Source organism: Fundulus heteroclitus, chromosome 9, assembly GCF_011125445.2.
Source record: "Fundulus heteroclitus isolate FHET01 chromosome 9, MU-UCD_Fhet_4.1, whole genome shotgun sequence".
In the NCBI taxonomy this organism is placed as follows: Eukaryota; Metazoa; Chordata; class Actinopteri; order Cyprinodontiformes; family Fundulidae; genus Fundulus; species Fundulus heteroclitus.
In genome coordinates, this window is record NC_046369.1 from 11,039,548 (window position 1) to 11,064,275 (window position 24,728).

The 24,728-nt window shown below is 38.5% G+C and overlaps 2 protein-coding genes across 6 annotated transcripts; both read left to right on the forward strand.

The window, feature by feature from the left end:
- Positions 1–6,370: 6,370 nt before the first annotated feature.
- On the forward strand, positions 6,371–12,272 carry glrx2 (glutaredoxin 2). 5 transcript variants are annotated; one of them, XM_036141017.1, is made up of 4 exons: positions 6,371–6,435; positions 8,213–8,279; positions 8,697–8,873; positions 11,568–12,272. In XM_036141017.1, the coding sequence occupies exons 2-4, from the start codon at positions 8,214–8,216 to the stop codon at positions 11,721–11,723; spliced, it is 399 nt and encodes a 132-aa protein (XP_035996910.1). In that variant the 5' UTR covers positions 6,371–6,435; position 8,213; the 3' UTR covers positions 11,724–12,272. The 5 variants fall into 5 exon arrangements, with proteins under 5 accessions (XP_035996910.1, XP_035996911.1, XP_035996912.1 ...); XM_036141018.1 differs by having other exon boundaries at positions 6,401–6,440; XM_036141019.1 differs by having other exon boundaries at positions 6,429–6,451.
- Positions 12,273–13,124: 852 nt separating this feature from the next.
- Positions 13,125–21,025, forward strand: uchl5 (ubiquitin carboxyl-terminal hydrolase L5). The gene is made up of 11 exons (XM_036141020.1): positions 13,125–13,321; positions 13,742–13,805; positions 13,891–13,996; positions 14,849–14,974; positions 15,140–15,201; positions 15,570–15,700; positions 17,208–17,271; positions 17,356–17,458; positions 19,425–19,538; positions 19,723–19,821; positions 20,297–21,025. The coding sequence occupies exons 1-11, from the start codon at positions 13,246–13,248 to the stop codon at positions 20,339–20,341; spliced, it is 990 nt and encodes a 329-aa protein (XP_035996913.1). The 5' UTR covers positions 13,125–13,245; the 3' UTR covers positions 20,342–21,025.
- Positions 21,026–24,728: the final 3,703 nt, after the last annotated feature.

A 24,728-nucleotide genomic window follows, 5' to 3' on the forward strand; every position in this document is an offset into this window, starting at 1 on the left:
TAGCAATTCTCATGTTTTGCCAGAGATTTGAGTCTGGACTTTGACTCGACCCTTCTAATGCATGAATACACTTTGATCTGAACCATTCCATTTTTACCTCTGATTGCATGTCTAGGGTTTGTGTTTGAGTAAAAGGGGAACTTTTACTTCAGTCAGACATTTTTTGTAAATTCTACCAGATTTTCTTCATGAATTCCCCTTTACTGAGCTCCGTCCATCTTCCCCTCACTTTTTTTATGTGTCCTGTCTGGCAGTGTGGCATTAAGAATTGATGTCTCAATGCCAAAGAGAGCCAAAGAGAACAGGTGGAGCGTTACTGCTTTCGCCATAGTGCTCCGCTTGATTTATATATGCAAGAAGCTTTATCAGATTTTATTCTGGGACTATTTATTTAACAGCCAATGGACACAAAAACGGGAAGGTAGATGAGAAAAAAAGGAAAAGAGAAAGGTGAGACAAAATGCTAAAACAGACAAAATGTGACAAAAATAGAGAAGAGGAAAAGGAGAGAATAAGATAATATCCTTGGAGTTTGCTTCTACACCTGCGGAGAAAGATATAAAAAGAACAGCAAAACCAACCGATAAAATAAAATTACAGGTACAAACAACCAACGCCTTGATAACATCACTGAAGAATATACTGTATTATTTAACATGAGACGTATAAATTGACAGCCAAAGCTAGAGGGTTTTCTGTATAGAAGTGAATCTGTAAGCACCTGGATCCAGGCACCTGTAGGTGTATGCGAGAGTGCACTTGTGTAACATTTATAAATAAGAAAATGCACAATAGTGGTTGTGAGGAGCCAAAGAACCGAACCCATAGAAAGCCAAGGCAGACACCGGGGAAACCTGAACCTCAGGCGCCCATCTTTAACCAGCTTCCATGCATCTGCTAAAGGTGACTTTACAAATGAGCATAAAACAACAATAAAACAAATAAAGCATCAATACCAGTTAAAAATCACAGAGAATAAACAGTCTTGAAGATGTGTTTTGAGTTTGGATTTAAACAGATATAGAGTGTCAATATTACGGATTGACGATAGATATCTGACATAGCCTCATCCCATTCCTAACATGGTATAAAGGTTTTATTGGAAATAATGAATAGTGGATACCAGGGTGACCGGGAGGGCTGTGGTCACGGACTGGAAACAGAAAATAAAACACTGTTAGCCACAGACAGCGTAGAGAGAAGTCTGAATGGCAATTCATGGATAGGCTCACGGTATGAGGTTTGGATTTGATGCAGGAGGGTGTGTGTCTGTACACTGAGCCCTATGATTGGCACGCCGAGTGGTGGATTGCGTTTGGTCTCTCTGGTGGATCTTGCTGATGAAAGCAGGGGAGGATGGGACTAGGAGCTGTAGCAAGGTGAGAATCAGCCAACCGGTCAAGTGGATTCTGCAAGCTGAGAAACAGAGGTAAGTCATAAAAACCTCAGAAGGTTCTCAGAAAAAGATTCTGGGAGCAAGGCGTGGTCTGGGTGACCAAACGCTCTGACACCATCCCACAGCCTTCCGTCTCCTTTCATGCTCCTGCTGGTTAGTGCAGTTTAAGCTCACCTGTGGCTGCAGCCTGCCAGTCGCCCCCTTGCAGGCTGGAGAGAGAGAGAGGAAACATACAAGCATAAGCACATAGATCTGAGCACAGATCTGTGAAAGACATCTCCGGAGCATGATGCAGCAACCACTGTGTTTCACTGCACTGAGGGCGTGGTCATGTCGATGTGCGGAATTGATTTTTAACCAAAGAAGTTGAATTCTGGTGTCATCTTCTTACTTCTTTCTTTTAAACATAACTGTTTACTGGCTCTTTACTAGTATTTCTTAAAAACAGATTTGCTGCATACTAGGTTAGTTATCCTTTCAACATATTCTTCCACCTGAGCCGTGAAATCTCTGCAGCTCCTCTGGAGTTATTGTGGGCTTCTATGCTGCTTCTCTGATAAATGCTCTGCTTGTAGAATATATCCCTTTAGCTTGACAGGCAAGGTTTAGTATGTTTCCTCTTTCCATATTAAAATGATGGACTGAATGGTGCTTTGTGAGATGTTCAACAGAGAAATTGCTTGGGATTTGGTTTTATAACCCGACTGTGCTTCTCCACAATCTAAACTAACCTTTCTGGTATGTTCTGTGGTCTTCATGATGGTGGATGGTTCACAGGGTTCCTGAAAAACCTCAGAGACCTTTACAGAATATATACATTTATAGTGACATTAAGTCAGTTAAATTCATGAACCTCCTCTTGAACCTCTGCCGGTGCATAGTGGAGAGCAACTTGACTTACAGCTTCACACCGTGGGACGCAGGATGCCACAAGAAGGAGCAGAAGGTGCTGCAGATGGTCACAGAGGCAGCACAGAGGGTCATTGGGTCTGACCCACCAGCCATCAGTCACACTCCATGTCAAACAGGGCCAAGAGCCTCATCCGAGACACCACACACATCCTGCCCATCACCTCTTCAAGCTGCTGCCCTCTGGCAGGAGATTCCAAATCGTTAATACCTACATGTCAAAGACAGAAAAAACAGCTGTTTCGCAGTACCTGTGAAGCTGTTAAATGGACTGTGCTGTCACACACACACACACACGCACACACACACACACACACACACACACACACACACACACACACACACACACACACACACACACACACACACACACACACACAATTTCTCCACCACATGTACATACAGCATGCCCCCACATGTATCCATACCCCTCACTTGTTAGTGCAATATATTGTAAACATACAACTTTAACCTGCTGAATTGAATGGGTTACACCACAGCTTCCAGTGGGATGTGTTCAATTAATTTCTATCTATTGTTCATTACATAAATTTTCCTCCAAATACTCATGTTTCTTTCACATTTGTTTACTAGTTTGTTTCTTTATTTATTCATGCACAGCTTGTCTTGCCTCTTTTACTCCTTGTCTTATTACTATTACAATTTATAATGTTTGCTATAGTTCCGTTTTTCTTTCTGTATCACATATGCATATTCTTCAATAGGTCTTACATGGCTTGATTCTTGTTTTAATTTTGTTTTTAGTTCATTTAATTTTTCTGTCTGGGAAGCAATGCAGACCATTGCCATGCAACGTTGTGCAATGACAAACACACACAGGTTGACTTTTTGAATTAGCGAACTTCTGAGCTCAGTTGGTTGAACTTGATTTGATTTATTTAATTTCAGTTCATTTGAAAAAAGTGTTGACTTGAGGTACTTGTATACAGAAATATAGTCAGTTTTTTTCCAAACATATTTAAAGTCAGTTACAGACATTCAAAAGTGATCCTAGTTATAAACTGGTGAACAGTTTTCTATCTAAAGAAGCAGCCAATTACATTGAATCACAATCTCTGAAATCTCTGCACATGAATGAACATGCAGCGATAGTGGACAAATTACAGGTAAAGAGGTTGGAAACAAAGGCATGCCACACTTAGTGATTCTTTTGGGAATAAAAAAATCTTTAGACACGCAATTTTCCATCACACCGGAGCCTTATTCAATAATTAGGTACTTCTGATGGCAATTAGTGGCACTAAATTTTACTACACTGTGTCAGATCAATATCAACTGAACACAAATGCATGCCAGACTTTTCATATTTTTATTCACAAACTGTTAATAATCATCTATATCAGGTTTAAACACCTTAAACATACATTAAACAACACAAGGGAAGAAAGACAACAAACGTTAGATCTTTTTAAACTTGCAAGGAGAACACCAGACAGAAGCGTTAATTTACATTTCTCCCAACTGTTCTGAAACAAACTCTGCTTCCGCTTCACTTTTTATTTTCTCAGGGAGGCCCCTAGTTACAAAAACCTTTATAATGTGACCTTCAAGATAATACAATGCCGTATATCTCTGCAGGCCTTCTGCAATGGGTAGAGAGACTGTAGAAACACATAGTATACGGTATGATAAAGCTTGGTATATGCTCCAGTAAATAAATTACAATACTAATAAACACAAACACAATAATACAAAAAAAAGATATTAGTCATCTGAAAAACACTTGAATATCTGAATAAACTCAAACCTTTTTAATAGTAATGAGTAAATACATGATAAATGCAATGAACATGGTAAATAAAACTAAACATATAGAGAATAGTACAAATAATTCCAACAATCTACATTTTTACACATGGTTAAATTGCATAGTTTTAACGTGAGAAATGTGAAAACATTCAGGTGGTGTAAATACTTTGGCAAGACACTACAAATTTGGAAGCATTATTGTACACATTCCTTACATAAAATAAAACATATTCTGATGTCAGTTCCAAATTTAGTCTATGATCTCATTATGACTTGGTCTCAGGGCTGTCCACTTCTGAGATGCCACAAAATTGAATGTCACAAAATACCTCACTACTCCATGCTAAACTACAATTTTCTCCTTTATGTGGCCAGTCCTGGCATCCACTTTCCAGTAATTACAGTACCTGATATATTTGTATTCTTGAGATACTTTGCAAAATGTATTTATTATAAGGTTAGGTTTTGTGATCATTTAAAATTTTTCATAATGTTCAGGACATGTTTAACTTTAGTCAAACAAAGATTAATAAATAGACAATTACTTTTTGTTGGCCAGAGTATTTTCTAGCAAGTAAATGCCAGTGGGGGTTTCGGATAGCTTCATCCAAGAGGCCGAAAAGTTATAGCTACATTTATTTATCAGTTGCTCTTCTGGGTTTGCCTCAGCGTGTAAGAGAGCCCTTTGATGAGGGTGATATGTTGCTATTCATCCGGTTGGTGCACATCTCAGTCTTTTTGCTAGCTTGTCATATTTACATAGTATAGTTTAGCTTTTCCAAATGTGAATGGAGGTTTTGATAAATCAGTTGATTTAATTAAATGTGTCATCATATTTTAAATAATTAAAAAAAACAATCTACAAAATAAAATTAATTACATGTATCTATGTTTGTGTTAAGAAGGACATTGAACTTCCAAATGTTGGCTACCATCCAGTATTTTTACTCTATCCTATTTTAAGTAATTATAGAAACAAAAACTAGAAAATCTAAACATAACTTCGCCCTCATTTAAAGTATTTATCTATTGCCTATCTCCAGCAGTCACTGGGCGAGAGGCAAGGTATGCTATAGGACACTAATCTATTAAATGGCAAAACAACAAACTTACATGACAAACAACCATGCATGCATATACCTACACCTAAAGGCAATTTAGAGTGACCAATTAACCTAAAAGTCATGTTTTTTGGACTGTGGGAAGAAGTCAGAGTACCTGGAGAGAACCCATGCATACACAGGCGGAACATCCAAACTCTTTGCAGAAAGAGCCCAGGTCCAACCCTTCTTGCTGCAAGGCAGCAGTGCTACTAACTGTGCCACTGTGCAGTTTTTAAGAGTAAAATAAATCAGTGCCATAGTGAAGTGTAAACCTCCTGAGGGGTAATCTGATAAAGAATGAGCCAATAATCGTTTTCAAACAGCTGGAAATACTGAGACAGATTTCAAGTTTTGGATGAGTTAGTAATGCAATGTTAAAAGTCAGTTACACCATATCTGTATATCCAGTTTCTTTCCCATCTCTTAACTTGCCAAAAGCAGAACTCAATATATTGAAGCAATCATGAAAAAGCTGGAATTTTCTGATCATTATTTTTGGCCACAGTCCTGTATTCAGAGTGTTTACTGGTGCCTGTAATTTTAATATACCTTGGAAAGGGTTTACAGCTTAGACTAGACACAAAAGGTTTTAAATAAAGCTTTTCAGATATCAGATTTTCTGTTTACCTAACACAATCCTAAAAAACTGCTAAACCCCTGTGTAGTGGTACAATTGGGCAATTTGAACACAGGGTTTTATTGACATTTGTTTTCAACACAAATATTATGAAATGATCACATATGTGCCATTTTTATAAACGTAATGTCCTGCAGTTGTTACAATACATTATCATAATTAATTGTGATAAAGACATATTTTAAGGTATAATTGGCAATTTTTTTATTTATTTTATTTTGAAAAAATAATAATGCAATAGATTGAAATTAAGTTAAAGCTTACTTTTCATTCCCTGTCATATTGCTGCTGACTGAGAGTAAATAATGAGTGCTAAATTGATGCTAAAATTATAACATGATTAGAATGATAAGAATCAGGGAAACCATCTAAGCAGCAGACAAAAACGGTAGAAGTAACTGTAGGGAAGAATATACACAGGTCTAAAAGAAAAAAAAAGACGCTTTAAGCACAATTTAAATAGCTGAGAACTCATCAAGACAACGCAAACTGGTCCTTGTTGTTCCCCATTAATTGTTATCCTCCCCTCCGTCCTGTTGGTGGCGGTAGCGAGCATTTGAGTTGACTCACCAACCCGAACCTATAAGAAGAAGAAGAAGGACGTTCCATCGATTTGTCACGTAAGGTGGGATTTAGGTGGGATTCAGAGAGAAACGGGGGCGATAGCAGATGAAAAGTTTCAGAGTGTGCTGTGTTGCTCCAGAGCTGCTTATACACTAACCGCATGTTTCATTCGGGGCCAAAGCTCGAGTCTTTACTTGCCGTTTGTTCGTTTTTCACCATATTTGTCCGCGCAGAGTGTCTTCGTAGAGTGGTATGGACCGGCTGTCGAAGGTCATTCCCGCTTGCTTTACTTAAATAACAGCTATTCGGTGACTTGAATCAAACGTCCACGTTTCCTACATGCCCCTAGTTCTGCTGTCGTATCGGTAGCATTTGCAAACCACTAAGCAGCTTGGGGAAACAATGGTGTCCGTGATGACGAATTTAGCTTAGAACCGTGGCTTCAGTAAAGATCTGCTGCCTGAAGGGACGCTTGATCTCCTTTTTAGGCTACATTTCAATATCTAATATTCTGAAAAGATCAAACGAGGCGTAAATTATTGTTTAGCCCATGCAGCGGCTTTCAAACACTGACTTTATTCGTGACGCTACAAGAAAAACTAATACTTTTCAATGTATTTGTATACATTATGACCGCATTACATAAGGTCCGTGTTACAAAACTTGGACACTTATTAAACTTGTTAAATGTGGACAGGATTGTGCTGCACGACAAGAAGCTTCTTAAAAACGTGTCAAATTATCTGTAAAATGCAAAAAAAAAAAAGTCATTTTGCTTTGTATGTTAACACAAATAACAAGCTCTTGAACAATCTGTGGTATAAATTAATTCTGCTTAGACAAAAACATTAAAGTTACATGAATGTTTCGCAAATCCAAAAGTTTATTTTGAAGAATAAGTGAGTGGATTAATTCAGACCTCATTTAAAGTCTGAGGTGGTCTACAAGCACCATAATTATTAGAGATCATTTTCAGCATTTTAAATAGTAGAATATAATACGTTTTTGCAAATTACTGTGTTTTTAAAAAACCTTTATCCACAACACATACATTTACACGAGTGTACCCATCTTGTTTTTATTTGCAGTTTAGAGCTTTAAACTAAATATCTTAATATAGACTTGATTCTATAAAATTTGTGATATAGGTTTTTACTCAAGCTATTCAGATATTAATTTGTGAGCTGCCAACAAGCATTGCCATTCCTTGATCACTTTTACTGTTTATTTCTTTTTAGTATTAGCAGTTAACTTTTCAGATAATTTTTTTTATCCATTGATATACATGTATTTTGTGGTATTTACAGTTGAATTGACACATTGGGGGCAGTTTGGGGACATATGAATTGTTTGCCTTAAAAAAACAACAACTATCTAATAAACCTGGACGATCTAAACAAGTATGTTTGTTCCAGAAATCAATTAAACACTAAAGGTGTCAGATGGCACCAGAATCTTACAGGTGGTAGACTTTAGTGTTAGCAGATCTTCATGGTCACTGGTGGGCCCGCAGTGCTGTAAAGTGGATAATCCTGGATTATCGGCCTCTTAAGCCCTACTGTAGTTGTAGAAAGGCCATTAAGTAAAGCAGCAGTGGGGAATGCACGGTTTTGCTACCTTCCTCTAACAGTAGACTACTAAAGCTGCAGTTATGGTTTATTTTATTTTCCTTTTTCTAATATTTTGCCTTTCCTTCCTCCCTTCCTTTGGTATTTTCCCAATTCTAAGGTTATTGAATAGACTTCTGACTTACTGTGTGCGGAAGTTTCCATTGTCTGTTGTATGAAATTGTGCTTTAGTTGCTCCAAATTGCACCTGTGTTTTTTCTTTCAGGATGGGGAACTTCACCTCCTCCGGTACTGGGGGTCTCTCCAGTACAGCCTGCATGCAGCTTGTTCAGGTACGTACCGGTAGATGTTTACACATCCACCTCCTGCTTTCGTTGTGTTGCTGTTAATAGAACCGCGTGCTGTGGAGGCCCTCTGCAACCTACTAAACCCTGTCCTCTAAAGCATAGATTCATGTCAAAGAATAGCGTTTCACATATTTCTGAAGACCGATCCATTTATAGTTGTTTTTCAAAGTATTTCTGCTCTTTTTAATCTGTTGTCTGCGTGGACATCTTCTGTCTGTTTGATTATTGCAAGTGTTTTTTTTTTTTCAGTTCAGTTTGCAATCAGAACCATTTATAGAGTAAATTCCAGCAATCTTTTAGCTAGTGCATGTTAATGTTTACTCATGAAAACAGAATGAGTCCTGCAACTATTCAGTGAAAGCTTCATGCCTGACTAGTTCCTGTTTTTCCTTAATCTTTCAGGAGATGGTGTCACAGAACTGTGTTGTCATCTTCTCCAAGAGCACCTGTCCCTATTGTAGAATGGCCAAAAAAGTGTTCAATGAAATCGGTGCCAATTACAAGGTGATTGAACTGGACCAGCACAACGATGGGAAGAGACTTCAAGAGGCCTTGGCACAAATGACTGGCGCCAGAACAGTAAGGGTGTTGTATTTTAAGATCAGACACTTGGGGAACACACACTTTATTTTAACTTTAGGATTAAACAAAAGAATGCATTCAACTCTAGCCCAGAATGATTCATACCCCATGGCAGATTGTGGTTTTAATGTAATCTTTTAATTTTACCAACATGTTACTTCTGACTGGGAGTATAATTAATGTTTTGGAGCGACACAGCCAGAGTCCTGATTTGAATCTCTGGAGGGAGCTAAATATTGGACAGGTGGCTGGAAACCTGCAAAAGAGCAGCTTAATAGTATGCATTGAAATTAAATGGTCTTGACTCATGAGAACATATGCAAATAAATAAGGCGGAAGCTCTTAAAACAAGTAGCACCTACAATTCTGTGTAGAAACATACACATCTGTTAATCATGGGCAGAAATATTGTTCATTTGGGGCGTTCAATGGTCTATTTTAAACCATCTGTTTTCCAGTGGGGAACTATTATGAAACATAAAACTATTTTATAAAAATAAGAATAGGTTTGAATTTAATAAAAAATTTGTTTATTTTGGTTCTCTCTGGTCTCCACTTTGCACAACATGGTTAACAATGTATGTCAGCATTACACATGCAGGCTCAGATATATGAATAAACTGCCAGCAAGCTTTGTTTCAATGACAAATGGTCATTGGAACAATTGGGGTGACCGAGCTTTTTCTGTGGCCGCACCTCAACACAAGCCACGAGATCTATTTACTAGACTACAAATGAACTTGACCTTTTTAAAACCAAAGCTCAAAAACTGCTTTGTTCAGGAAAGCTTTTAATTTTAAAACGGCCGTTATAATTCTGGTTTTATCTAAAGTGTTTTAACCGTTTTAATGTCATTTATCCCTGTGTGTTTTTGTTGTTATATTTTGATTTTGTTTAGTGCTTTAGTCACCATTATGGTGGAAGTGGAAAGGAATATACAGATAAATTATGGATTTATAGATTAATTGATTAGTTTGTTTTCCATGGCCACATATGTTTGTGTAGCTGTCAACAAGTCATGATTCTGATCGGATAGTTTGGCATTCCTCTTGGCAAAATTTATGAAGTTCATTCAAATTGGTTTGTTTTCTTGCACAGTTCCCACTTTTGTTGGGATTATCAACAGGTTTAACAGACTTTAGGTTAGAGTTATTCCAGAGACCCGATTAATTTGTTTCAATTTGTTGATTTATTTTTGGGATGATTGTTGGAACGCGCCAGCTGTGTCCAGGTATCAACCGTCATCTGACCTGGACTGGTATTATCAGATTAAATTAAATTGGTGAGGATTAGGGCTGTAGGGTTTTTAGAAAATTATGCAATGACATTGTCATCGGAAAATATTGTGATAACAATAATAGTACCAATAAATCCCAGGGTGCTGTAATGTGTGTCTGGTGTGGGCATCTTCTGCTGTGAGACTCCATCCAACAAACTATCTTACATAGATGTACCAAATCTGACCTCATAACATTTTAAATGCTTTAGCCACAATTAATGCAGTCCAATTAAACCTACTATGCGATGGAGTAGGGAGGGGTGCCAACCAAGAAAAAATAGGGCTTCTGCAAAATTGAACCTTTACAGTCAGCTAAACTTTTCGGTTGTCCACATTGGCACCTCAATTTCCTTTTGGGAAACTGTTTTATCTTCAGCCAAGACAAATCTAGCAGTAGGGCTGTGTATAAAAATCAATACAAATATTAATATTGATGTTTTTAAAAATTATTTAATATCAATATTGTGGCTTTCAATATCGATGTACCTCCCAACCCCTAGGGGGCGTTTTACAGCGCGCCATTACTGTTCACAGCAAGGAAATGCAAGTGAGACGAATTTGTGGAATGGCCAACGTGATTTTAGAAACTCCTTCGTCCCTAAAATTAGATGTTTGGGCACATTTTTGGTCTCTATGATACATTAAATGCATTGAACCAAATGCACTTTATTTTCCTGTTAATCTATCAGTGTTCAGTAAGTTGAACATTAATATTTGGCTGGTTTTGTTGACTGAATGACTTTGAGCATTAATTTGAAAGTACTAAATATCAGTATTGGAGTCAAATCAAGCTGAGCTATATTGAGAATCATATTGTATCGTCAGCTATGTTCCGAGAATCGTATCAAATCCGATCATCATAGATGATACCCAGCCCTATCTAACAGTAAAGTCATAATGTCAAGAGGCGTGTTAGGAGGAGTCAAAGGTGGGGAATGTTGTAAGCATGATGATACAAGCATCATGCTGAGGGACTGCTTAGCTGCCAGTCATACTAGGGTGTCACATCAGATGGGCGGAACAGGGAGTGGGAAGACTACTTCCAAATTATTCAACTTCATCCAAAATTACTCGCTAGATGTTTCAATTGGATATTGAGCAAAAACACGTGTGAAAAAGGTATTTGGAATGGATAAAGCAGGATGGAATCAAGCTTCTGGAGTGTCCCTATCTCAACCCAATGGAAAGTTTGTGGATATTGCTTGAATGCTGGGTCTGTGAGAGTTAGCCAAACAATTTAGATGGACTCTGCCGGTTCTCCGGAGCATCATGGTCAGATATCTGGACAGACATATGTCAGCAGATTGTTTTCTGCAAATTCTTAAGAGCAGTAGTGTCTTAAAACGTTTCTCTTGCTTTATTTTAGTTGACACACTTACAATCTTCTTATGTTGCAACATTTCTTGTTTAAGGTGCCACGAGTCTTTGTCAACGGAAGCTGCATCGGGGGCGGCTCTGACACCAAACAGCTCCATCAGCAAGGAAAGCTACTGCCCCTCATCGAGCGGTGTTCCCCCTGTTGTGCTGCCGAGGGCTCAGGCAGTGGACAATTTGAATCCTCTAAATGACTAACCGTCTTTGTAGCCTTTTTAAATCCACAATTATTTAAGTTTTTGCTTAATTTTATGCAAAAAATTCTGAATTGTTTGAGCATGTCTACGCTCTTTGTTTATCAAAGCCAAGCAGATTTTGATGTCTGATTTGCTTGTCTCTTCTCATAGAGGGGTTATGCATCGGTGTAGTTTTTATCTTAAAACTAAAGTTGTAAACACCGGAAACACTTCCGTTTTTTTTTTTTTTTTAATACAAAATAGTAAAAGACATGAAATATGGAAGCATTTAAATGTGAATAATTTTCACACACAAACTTTACTATGCTGCTTTTCAGGGACATAATGGAGAGCAACATAAATGTAATTAAATGGTTCATCTTTTTTGTTTTTGACATTTAAGCAAAAGCAGCAACTGTCTGAATGTTTAATAGAGAAATGCATTGCCAATGCTCGTCATAAACCAAGTGTTTATGGTTTCAGATGAGCCTAAATATGATAAAATATTTGTATTCCTGTACATTACATGTGTACTAGTATTTAATAAACACAAATGAAAGCCCTTTCCCAGGTTGCAATGTATTTTTCTGCATTTCTTTCACTAAGCTGGATTTTTTTTTTTTTTTTTTTTTTTTTTTTTTGACGCTCTTAAATTAGAGTGCATCTCAGGACATTAAAGAATTGTGTAGTTTTTTTTTTTTTGTTTTTTTTTTCAGAAATTCAGTTAAAAAGTGACTCCAGTTAAAATATTTTTTTAAAAAGTGTGTTCAGGCACTGTACAGCATACACTCATTAATTGCTTGGGGCTACTTTTGTATGAACTTAATGAATTAATGCAGTGTGGCATGCGGTGAAAGAACGCCATCATGATTTTGTAACATACCCTTTGAGTCTTCCCCATGACAGGTTGACAGTTCTAAGTTAAAGATTCCCTCCTTGTTTGGAAACTGAATTTGGGGTTTTCGTTTGTTGGAAGCTTAAATGAACAAATCCTCGCTTGAAATATATCGCTCTGTGTGTGACATGGATGTTTTTCACAGTTGAGCCACTAAAATAAAATCCGATTTGGCTTTACTTGTCAGGTATGTGTTGCTTCACATACAAGGAGTTTGACTCTGGATCATTCGGTTAATTTGTTCCATCTATTAATGTCCACATTTTTTAAGACTCGATTTTGTATATTTGACATCTACAAAGAATCACGGACGTGTAAGACAGGTCTTTTTATATACACTGCTCAAAAAAATGAAGGGAACAATTAAACAACAGTATAACTCTATAAGTCTCCCCTTTATTTTTTTAGCAGTATATTTTTAGACCATAACTAAAGTTTTACCGTAACTAATGTTGGAGCGGCACGCCGCCGGTGCGTCCCCTAAAACAAATCGCGCGTACCCAGCTAGCCCACTCGGCGCCGCATAGCAGTGACGTCACGACACTGTGCCACAATTAATTAGCCTAGCTAGCGTGTGCGCTGCTAAGCTATCAGCATTTGATATACAACTATACATGTTCTGAAGGTTTAACCGTGTGGTGAAAAATGTCTGGAAGCGCAGGAGAATGGTGCCTGATGGAGAGCGACCCCGGAGTGTTCACGGAGCTCATAAAAGGTTTCGGTAAGTGTTTTTTTTTTCCTGCGTAAACGTCGGCAGCTCATTCAATGCAGTGTGGCTATGCGTCAACGCTAGCTAGTTGCTGCGAAGCTAACTTCTGAATGAGCTGGTGCCGAATAGTTTCCGCCACTGTGCGAACGTATTAACAGTAAACCTGGATTTCCCCCTTGATTTTCGCCCCTTTGAAATAAACCGGCATGCGTCACCGGGCTGCAGTAGCAAACTTCCATCACGGAAGCTAAGTCGTTAGCATTACTCAGCGTTCAAAAACAACGGCGCGTAAAAATAAACCAGCCTTCACGATAGCGGTTTTGTTTTGCATGGGTTTGCTGTTAGACTGTCTTAAAAAGCACGTTGGTTTCAGCTCAACCTTTTTTGTTAGCAAACTGAATGACGGGTTTAATGCTTGTTTCTACTTGTCAGGCTGCAAAGGAGCTCAGGTAGAAGAGATATGGAGCATGGAGCCAGAGAACTTTGAGAACCTGAAGTATGTTTATATGGATTTCATATTTTATTCTCTCGCACGCTTCCTCTTATGACGGACCCTTTTCAATGGTTGTTTTATGTCTCAGGCCAGTCCACGGGTTGATTTTTCTCTTCAAGTGGCAGCCTGGGGAAGAGCCTGCAGGATCAATCGTCCAGGATTCAAGACTTGACCACATTTTCTTTGCCAAACAGGTAAAATACTTGTGCTTTGCAATCTGACCTAATTAGGGCAGTAACTGGAAGAAGTGCAAGGTTCCTATGTGCTTTTGTTTTAACTATCTTGTAATGCCTTCCATTTGTCTTCTTGGCTGTGAAAGAGTTTACCCAAGAAGCTTTTGCCATACAGTCACTGCATATGTATGAAACTTAAACATTACTGCAAAACATCTGCAAAATGATTCATACCTTTTTGAACTGTACCACGTTTTTTTTTTCTCGTTACAACCTCAACCACTGATGGATTTTCAGTTTTGTACTAATTCAATCTGAAAAGTGTGGCGTGCATTTGTATTTACTCCATCACAAATTAACGCTGTATAGAACCACCTATGCAGAAACTCTTTACCGATTGTTTTTACCGATGTAAGCCTCTTTGCTGTTTCTACCAAGTTTTCACATCTAGAGACTATATATAATTTATTTGCCCCTTTTTCATTGCAAAATGGTTCAAGCTGAGTCAGACTGGATGGAGAGTGTGTTTGCAATCATTCGTTTTTAAAATCCTTTCACAGGGTCTCAATTGGACTCAGGTTTGGACTTTGAATGGTGTAGATTGAAATATCTTTCGCTTGGGGTATTAAGCTGTAACCTAACCTTGTCTAGAACTTTACCCCAGACCTGTCCGCTGCGTTTCTAAGCTTCTTTAAGTTCTAAATGTTAGTATTTTCATTCCCCTAGTTTCTTGCTTGAGCGAGCCTAATGTGACGCTAAGCCCACTATCAAGAAAAGTGTGAGGAAGTTGCAGGTCCCTGTTGATGTTAATCAGTGGATGTTCTGTGTGTCTTTTAAACATGTTTTATTAATGCCCTGTGTACCTTTTTTCAGGTCATAAACAATGCATGTGCCACCCAGGCGATCATCAGTGTTCTGCTCAACTGCTCCCATCCTGACATGTTGCTGGGAGACACGCTGACAGAGTTCAGAGAGTTTTCCCAGAGTTTTGATGGAGCTGTACGTAAATGGCATTTCTTATTAATCTTTTTATGCTTGTTGGCCTTTTGGAGTTATGGTGAGCGAAGGGATAAACAACATGATTTGTATATCTCACTCCACCTCTGCACCTGTAAGCCCAGAGTTCCACTGTTGGACTTATAATCTTCTCTATCTGCTCCTCAGATGAAGGGTTTGGCTCTCAGCAACTCAGAAGTCATCCGACAAGTTCACAACAGCTTTGCAAGGTGAGCGCTTGCTCATGTCATTCCCAGCTGCTGAAACTCTGTTTGCTGTTTATGTTAAGCCTTTCCTAACTTAGAAAATTAGCTGGTAAATCTGCTGAATTTATCTTTGTTTGTTATTCTGAAACACAAATCGTTTTAAACATTGTCAGATCTGTTCATTTTTCCGATCTAATGACAGAATGATTTAAAACCACTCCTGAGGAAGACCCTCTCTCAGCAGTGGTTTCTAATATTTTACCAGAAACAAGGTTTTAACCTATTTTCCTTCGTGTTTGTTTCATTTGTGTCTAACATTAGGGTTAGACACAAATAACCCTAACCCAAATTATGATTCATTTTTTACTGTTTTTTTTTTATGTGTCTTACAGACAGCAGATGTTTGAATTTGATGCAAAGTCCTCAGCAAAGGATGAAGATGCCTTTCACTTCGTGAGCTATGTTCCCGTGAACGGCAGACTGTATGAGCTGGACGGGCTCCGAGAAGGACCAATCGACTTGGGTAAAAGGCATCATTCTGTTCATAATTATTTCAGTGATTTAAACCTTTTTTATATGTTGTAAGAAAAAAAAAAGAAAAAAAACATATGTCAACATGATATCCTGACCCGGGCTATGGGAGACATTTCAGGAACATGAAATACAAAACAAATAGACCCCTTGCAACCACGTGACTCCGTTACCCAGAACCCCTTGCGTGGCGGCCATATTGGTTGGCACGCCATTTGACGAAATGACGAGTTCTCCAGGTATTTTTCTTCTTTAGATAACGTATCACAAGATCGTTTTAAGAGTAAGTTGATGGTTGATGGGATCAGATTGCCAGATCCACACAGCAAAAGCCTTAAGGGACAGAGCGAGTCTGTGAAATGCTGGCCAATGGTTTCGTACCGCGACACAGCTGCTTTATAAACACGCAGGCCAGTACGGACGAGAGAGCACGAAAGCCCCTGAAACCACTGGACGGCTGCAATTATTTTATATCAGGAAAAAGGCTCCAGCAAACGCCCGCGACGCCATGAGGGATTAAGAGGGTCAGAAAATGGATGGATGGATGTTCAGACATGTTTGTGTAACAGCAGAAAGCAGAGAGGAAGACCCGCCCGGTAGGTTAAAAAAACATCACTCACTACGGATTATTTAGATGTTTTTGTCTTGTTAAAATGGGTGGGGGTGTCGGCGACATTGCAGCGTAAACACAGACGTACTAGCTCCCGTGAACGGGCAGAGGGGAGGTGGCGATCGTTACACAGGCCGGAGAGCCGCCGCTGTCTGGAGCAGCAGGAAGCGGGTGCTGCTCCAGACGGCGGCGGAGACAGCGGCGGCTCTCCGCTACACGGGCCGGAGAGCCGCCGCTGTCTCCGCCGCCGGAGAGCCGCCGCTGTCTGCTGCTTCAGACAGCGGCGGCTGTCTGAAGCTACACGGGCGGCTTCTCCGGCCAGTGTAACGATCGCTACACGGGCCGGAGAGCCGCCGCTGTCTGAAGCAGCAACAGCTACACGGGCCGGAGAAGCCGCTGTTGCTGCTTCAGACAGCGGCGGAGGGGAGGTAGCTATTGCTACACGGGGCGCTTCTCCGGCCTGTGTAGCGATAGCTACCTCCCCCCGCCGCTATTTAAGTAGAACAATGACGAGAGCAGAATTAAGTTGTAATTTACCGGAGATGAAGTGTAGACTGCAAATTCTGTCGTAGTATGTTTGCTCCCCCAGTCCATTGGGAGGGTCTGCCTGCGCTCTTTTCATTGAAAATATCCAATTCTTTCTTCTTTCCTCATCCTTCGGTAAACCACAAAAACGTACATCCAACGATTTGGAATGCCTCTCTGTGCAACCGGGAGCACAACAAGATGTAGGCATTGCTTAGATTCCAAAAATAAACTAACTAAAAGTACGCTCTAAATCACCCGTTTTGTCATGTAGTAGACGGGCTGTCAGGCTAGCCTGCCCACCAAAAGTTTAAGCAAATCGAAATGTCTTCAGCTTTTTGAAAGAATCATCATTATGTCTCAGGAGCCTGCAACCAGGACGACTGGATCAGCGCAGTTCGCCCAGTGATTGAGAAGAGAATACAAAAGTAAAGAACATATCAAAATCGCTTGTTTTTACACAAATCTGAAGTTGAGTGAATACCATCAGAGTTTCTCGTTTCCTTCCTCAGGTACAGTGAAGGAGAGATCCGATTCAACCTGATGGCCATCGTATCTGACAGAAAGATGGTATATGAGAAAAAAATCGCAGAGCTCCAGGCTCAGCTCACAGAGGTAAGTGGCAATAAGAACTAATATTACATTTTTCTAATTTGAAGGCTTCATGCAACTTGCTTCTCAGAAGTTACGGGCCCTTAACCAAGGAATGTTTAAACTTTCAAATATATAAAACTATGTTTACACTGACATGTCTGCCATATTCATTATTTTTGCATTACAAAACATGTTGAACGAGGTTAAACATGAGTATTTTTGCTTGATCGAAATAACTTATTTTATTAATCAATTAATCGGTCGATTATTTTGTTAGATTAATTGATGACAAAATATTTTCCATTTAAACCTCTTTATTAAAAAAATAAACATTTTAGACATAAACAAGCGTACAAATAGGTTGATCAATAATGGTTCTGTTACAGTATAAAAAAATCAATAAATGTTTTTGTCAAAACAACACAAGCTTATATGAAAAAGTGCAGGTATTGAAAGAGTGCCACTCTTCCAATACCTGCCCTATTTTGACAAAAAAATGTGTGTATATATAGAGTTCTGCCTATTAAGACAGAAAGTAATAGCAGTTAAGGTTGCTGGAATTTTTCTTTTCCAAGTACCTACAAGAGGAAATACTTGCATTATTTTTAAATACATAGTGATTCAAATTCTAACTTATACTTGTAATCTAAACTAGATGACGAAAGGTGTTAAAAACACACATCCTCAAAAGACAGATATTTACATGGGGATGTAAATCCTTATCTGAGTGCATTTCATCCTTCCTCACTCTCATAAAATATAGGGTGATCTTCACTCAAACATTGTCAGAAGATTAAAATTTTAAAATTGTTACCATCATAGTGTACAAGTTAGATGTACTTATATGACATATTTGTGATGGAAACAATCAGCTTGAGTTTCCAGCAATCACAATTTGAAGACATTTGGAAGAAATGGAAATGGTATATTCTTTTCTTTAGGTCTTTCTCTTCCACCATTCCTTTTGTTTTGTTTTATTCCTTTATTTCTCCATTTGGGAGTTACAAAGGTGTTTTAAAGGAACTGAGAACAAAGAAAAAAGAAGAACTGAAATAATGGCTATTTTAAATGTCCCTACCCTGTTTGGAAGCCCAGAATTCCCAGTCTGACGATTGTTATATAAAAGTCCTTTCATGTGGTGTCTGTGTATGCACAACCGATCAATGAAGAAAGGAACACTGGTGGGAAGGAAGAAGAAAAGGTGTACTTCCAAAGATAACCCAGCAACTTGTACCTTAATGGGGTGCTCCTTGTTTGTCTTTTCTCTGTCCTACTAAATATCTTTGAAAAAAAACTTAAAACAAAAAAAAAGCTTATTACTACATAAACACTACATAAACGCACAAAAGTACCAAAAATAGATGCTGTTAAGTACCAGTATGGATTCCCAGGTATCGGAACCGTATCGGTTCAAATGTGAAAGGTCTCAGCAGTAAAGCAATTTTTCTTTCTTTTTTTTAAGATTATTCCAACATAAACAGTTAAGCTATGTGACTAATTAAAACTGCAACACATTAGCAAACAGCAATTTTCAGTGATGCACTCAACAGGAAAAAAAAAAGTTTTCCTGTTTTTGATGCAGTTAAATTGTACATTTTTGTACATAGTGAGGTGTTAAAGACAAATTTAAGCAAGAGTTTCTGTTGTTAACTACGAGCTGCCTGAGACCTTTAGCCTTTCCCAAATCCAACAGTTTTATTCTACTAAAGCTGCAAAGAAGCTCATTAGAGAACCTTTGTTTAACCACTGTACCGCCATGGTATTGTTTTGACCACTAGAGGGCAGCAAACGTAGTGTTTTCAGATACTGGCTTTGAGAAAGTGCAACATCTTTTAAAGCATTTTCCCAGTATCTCTAAATTTGTTGGGACAGATGGAACTTTCCTAAGATTATGTTGGATCCCAGTGACTATTGAGACTGTGTTTTCCACCTTTATGATTTATTTGATATTTTAATATGTACAATACATGTATTGCTCTGTTTTCAGGACGAGCCGATGGACACAGACCAGAACAACACATTTCTTAGCTCCATTCAGTCAGAGATCGCCAAGTACCAGCTCCTTATTGAAGAGGAAAATCAGAAGCTTAAAAGATATAAGGTTGGTCACTCCTAAACGGATATGCAGTTAAACTAGCCTGACACCACAAGATCAGTCATAACTGTAAAGCTTTGTTTCATATGTTTTCATCCGGCAAATTAAGTAGTTTACACCCATTGGACATTTATCTTGCTCAGAGCAAAATCAGCTTTTCCCAGTTTGTTAAATTTCTGGCTTCTTGCAGATTGAAAACATTCGACGAAAGCATAACTACCTTCCCTTCATCATGGAGCTACTGAAGACATTGGCAGAGTACCAGCAGCTAATACCTTTGGTGGAAAAGGTAACCGTTCTCTCCTTTTTTTTGCAGTTTTCCGCAGCCTTAGTGACTCCGAGTGCACGGAGTCTGATAACATAAGTACCTTGACATTTCAAAATGCCCTCCATTAAACATGCAAATTAATTTAATGAGCTATCTGGGTGCAACCTGCGTGTAGTTTTTGTGGGCTGTGAATGGGAGATAATTCTTTCTCAGCAGAGTAAAGGGCTTTTTAAAGGAAAATAATTACCACTTTTGATAAGGCGCTCCTTTCAAGAGAAGCGCTAATTGAAATGGCTAAAAACAAATGCTTCAATTGTTATTTTGTACACTAGAGGGCACCATCAGTGAACATTATACTTTGACTTGTAAACTACATTAATATGTAAGAAGGGGCTTAATAAAATGTTTTATTTTATCACATGGCTACTGTACCAATCTAAACATATTGCCGTTTGTGTTTTTTTTTTTTTTTTTTTTTTTTTTTTTTTCTTAACAGGCAAAGGAGAAACAAACTGCTAAAAAGGCCCAGGAGGCCAAGTGAGCAACAACATGTGCTTCACCAGAGAAGTTTCTGATCAGACACAAGCGCGCAATCATCCTGGACCCCAGAGTCCCTCTTTCATCAGTGAGCCACGCACAGATTCTGCACTTCACCAGTTATCTTCATAAGAGCGAGCGTGGACGGCCCGCAGCACTCTCACACGGTGGCTTCCCGTGAATTATTCAGAAAGAAAGAACTGCACTGCAGCTGTAGCACAGAGACTGTCTGACAAAAACGCCGTCTCCGTGTGTTTTTATTAGCGCCAATGCATGTCTGAAGGAAAAAAAAATGTGGTCGTATTTTGTTCTGTCTTATTTTCATAATAAAATATCTAGATGTTTGTGACGTGTTTGTCATCAGAGACTTCATTTCCATCTTACTTTTCTGACCTGGTTTGTGTGTCAGTTCTGTCTGAAGGGATTCTCGCTTTCAGCTTTCAGTTTAGTCAAACCTGGGTCTCTACCGCCACCTACGGGGGAGGCACTGGAACAACTTGAACCATTGTATTGTGGAGGTGCTGCAGGACAAGTCAGTTAGGGTCCATGATTATTAGAAAGTATTTATTTTACACAGCAGTCAAACATTAGGATGTAATTTGCATGTCTTCATTAGCTCATCAAGAAAAGGCTGATTCATTTTGTTTTTGATTATAGATCATGAAGAATAAATTCAGTAAGAGGTTGACATGTTTCAAGTGTTTATTTCTGTTAATCTGATTGATTAAAGCTTAGAGTTGATAAATTTGATTCCTCATCAAATTTGAATATTTTAAAAAGATTTGTTTTCCCCAATAGATTTTTGATGCAGAAATGTGGCCATAACATGGGGAAGTTTCTCCACATGAAGGTAGGCTACAGAAGGTCATTGCTAAATAAGTGGTGTAACTGGCATATTTATGAAATAATGGGTGGTTGGAAAGGTAGCAGTGGTAACCACAGTCTTCAGAGGATTGCCTTTACTGAGGCGGAAAAGGACTGACATTTTGTAACTGATGCAGCAATTCATATATCAGCCCTGACCACATATTAAGTACACCTACTGTACAGTACAATAACATACTATTAAGCAAAGCCGCTTTCCTTCATGTAAACTAAATGTTCTCTCCATTTTCTATACAACCATGTCTTCTGAGAATCTGTCTTCTAATTATCAAAAAAATGAAGTACAGAAATACATCACTGTGTGATGATTGATCTTTATGTGGGAGTTTAATTCTTCAGTTAATTTGTGAAATAAAGCAGTTGATATTCAATGAGAATGGAACGATGATGAATTGATATTTCAATCTGAACTCCACCTGTATATGCTGCCATATGGTAACCAGCTGTAGCTGTTTAAATGTGGCAGAGAAGACATTTACATATAAATATTGAAGATGACAGTTTTAGCTATTAGAATCACTGTTGGAATTAACACTATTTGATCCCATTACATATGCTTTAAGATTCTTATTTATATATATATATATATATATATATATATATATATATATATATATATATATATATATATATATATACTACCGTTCAAAAGTTTGGGGTCACCCAAATAATTTTGTGTTTTCCACGAAAAGTCACACTTATTCACCATAATATGTTGTGAAATGAATAGAAAATAGAGTCAAGACATTGACAAGGTTAGAAATAATGATTTGTATTTGAAATAAGATCTTTTTTACATCAAACTTTGCGTTCGTCAAAGAATCCTCCATTTACAGCAATTACAGCATTGCAGACCTTTGGCATTCTAGCTGCTAATTTGTTGAGGTAATCTGGAGAAATTGCACTCCACGCTTCCAGAAGCAGCTCGCACAAGTTAGATTGGTTGGATGGGCACTTCTTGCGTACCATACGGTCAAGCTGCTCCCACAACAGCTCAACTGGGCTTCAGATCTGGTGACTGCGCTGGCCACTCCATTACTGATAGAATACCAGCTGCCTGGTCTGCTCTAAATAGTTCTTGCACAATTTGAAGGTGTGTTTAGGGTCATTGTCCAGTTGTAGGATGAAATTGGCTCCAATCAAGTGCTGTCCACTCGGTATGGCATGGCGCTGCAAAATGGAGTGATAGCCTTCCTTATTCGGAATCCTTTTTACCCTGTACAAATCTCCGACCTTACCAGCACTAAAGCAACCCCAGACCATCACATGACCATGTGATTACAGGTATTCTTCCAGCATCTTTTCATTTGTTCTGTGTCTCACAAGCGTTCTTTGTGATCCAAACGCCTCAAACTCGGATTCATCCGTCCACAACACTTTTTTCCAGTCTTCCTCTGTCCAATGTCTGTGTTCTTTTGCCCATCTTAATCTTTTTCTTTTATTGGCCAGTCTCAGATATGGCTTTTTCTTTGCCACTCTGCCCTGAAGCTGTCCTCTGAAGGGAGTAGTACACACCGTTGTAGGAAATCTTCAATTTCTTAGCAATTTCTCGCATGGAATAGCCTTCATTTCTAAGAACAAGAATAGACTGTCGAGTTTCAGATGAAAGTTCTCTTTTTCTGGCCATTTTGAGCATTTAATTGACCCCACAAATGTGATGCTCCAGAAACTCAATCTGCTTAATGGAAGGTCAGTTTTGTAGCTTCTGTAACGAGCTAAACTGTTTTCAGATGTGTGAACATGATTGCACAAGGGTTTTCTAATCATCAATTAGACTTCGGAGCCAATGAGCAAACACATTGTACCATTAGAACACTGGAGTGATTGTTGCTGGAAATGGGCCTCTATACACCTATGTAGATATTGCACCAAAAACCAGACATTTGCAGCTAGAATAGTCATTTGCCACATTAGCAATGTATAGAGTGTATTTCTTTAAAGTTAAGACTAGTTTAAAGTTATCTTCATTGAAAAGTACAGTGCTTTTCCTTCAAAAATAAGGACATTTCAATGTGACCCCAAACTTTTGAACGGTAGTGTATATATATAAACTGCTCTCTTGCCCACACCTCATAGTCTTGAGCAGGGTGGGTGGCTCCATTTCTAAAGCTCGGGTCCTGGGTGCTTGAGGGTTCTTCTTAGGATCTTGGCTGTTTCTAAGACTGAGCTCTTCTGGACTGAGATGTCTGATGTTTATCCAGGTATCTGTTGGAGCCACTTCTCCAGAGGTCCAAGTGTATATCTCCAGTTTCTCGAGGTCTTTCTTCCTGATGTTTGCATCACTTGGGATTGTCACGTCGATCAACAGCTGTCCCCAGCTGGATAGCTCGGTTGGTTGGATGCAGAAGATCAGGATTCGAATCCCGCATTGGGCGTGTGTATATATGCATACTTACAGGACTGTCTCAGAAAATTAGAATATTGTGATAAAGTTCTTTATTTTCTGTAATGCAATTAAAAAACATGAAATGTCATACATTCTGGATTCATTACAAATATCACAAGCCTTTTATTGTTTTAATATCGCTGATTATGGCTTACAGCTTAAGAAAATTCAAAAATCCTATCTCAAAATATTAGAGTATTTCCTCAGACCAAGTAAAAAAGAAAAAATTATAACAGCAAAACAAAATCAAACATTTGAAAATGTCCATTAATGCACTCAGTACTTGGTTGGGAATCCTTTTGCACAGATTACTGCATCAATGCGGCGTGGCATGGAGGCAATCAGCCTGTGGCATTGCTGAAGTGTTATGGATGTCCAGGATGCTTCAATAGCGGCCTTTAGCTCATTTGCATTGTTGGGTCTGGTGTCTTTCAACTTCTTCTTCACAATACCCCACAAATTCTCCATGGGGTTCAGGTCAGGGGAATTGGCAGGCCAATCAAGGACAGTAATGCCACGGTCAGTACACCAGTTACTGTGAGAATCTTATGTCATCTCTTAACCACTACCATACTTGTGATTTAGTTTACTGAACCAAGCTGAGTGTTTTTCAAGGCTCAGGAAACCCTGCAGTGTTTCGAGTTAATTAGACAATTCAAGTGATTAGTTGAATAGCCTACTAGTATACTTTTTCACAATATTCTAATATTTTGAGATAGGATATTTGGGTTTCTTAAGCTGTAAGCCATAATCAGCGATATTAAAACAATAAAAGGCTTGCGGTATTTCAGTTGATTTGTAATGAATCCAGAATGTATGACATTTCATGTTTTTTAATTGCATTACAGAAAATAAAGAACTTTATCACAATATTCTAATTTTCTGAGACAGTCCTGTATATATTGTGTGCATATGTATATTGGGCAAGACCATTACGGCTAACTGCCTACCTCATATACATGATGAGAGCACAAACAGAGAACTACACTGGCTCATATGTCGCCTGGTGAAACAAGGTCTGTGTCAAGTGTTGAGGACCCAGGATACTTTGATATATATATATATATATATATATATATATATATATATATATATATATATATATATATATATATATATA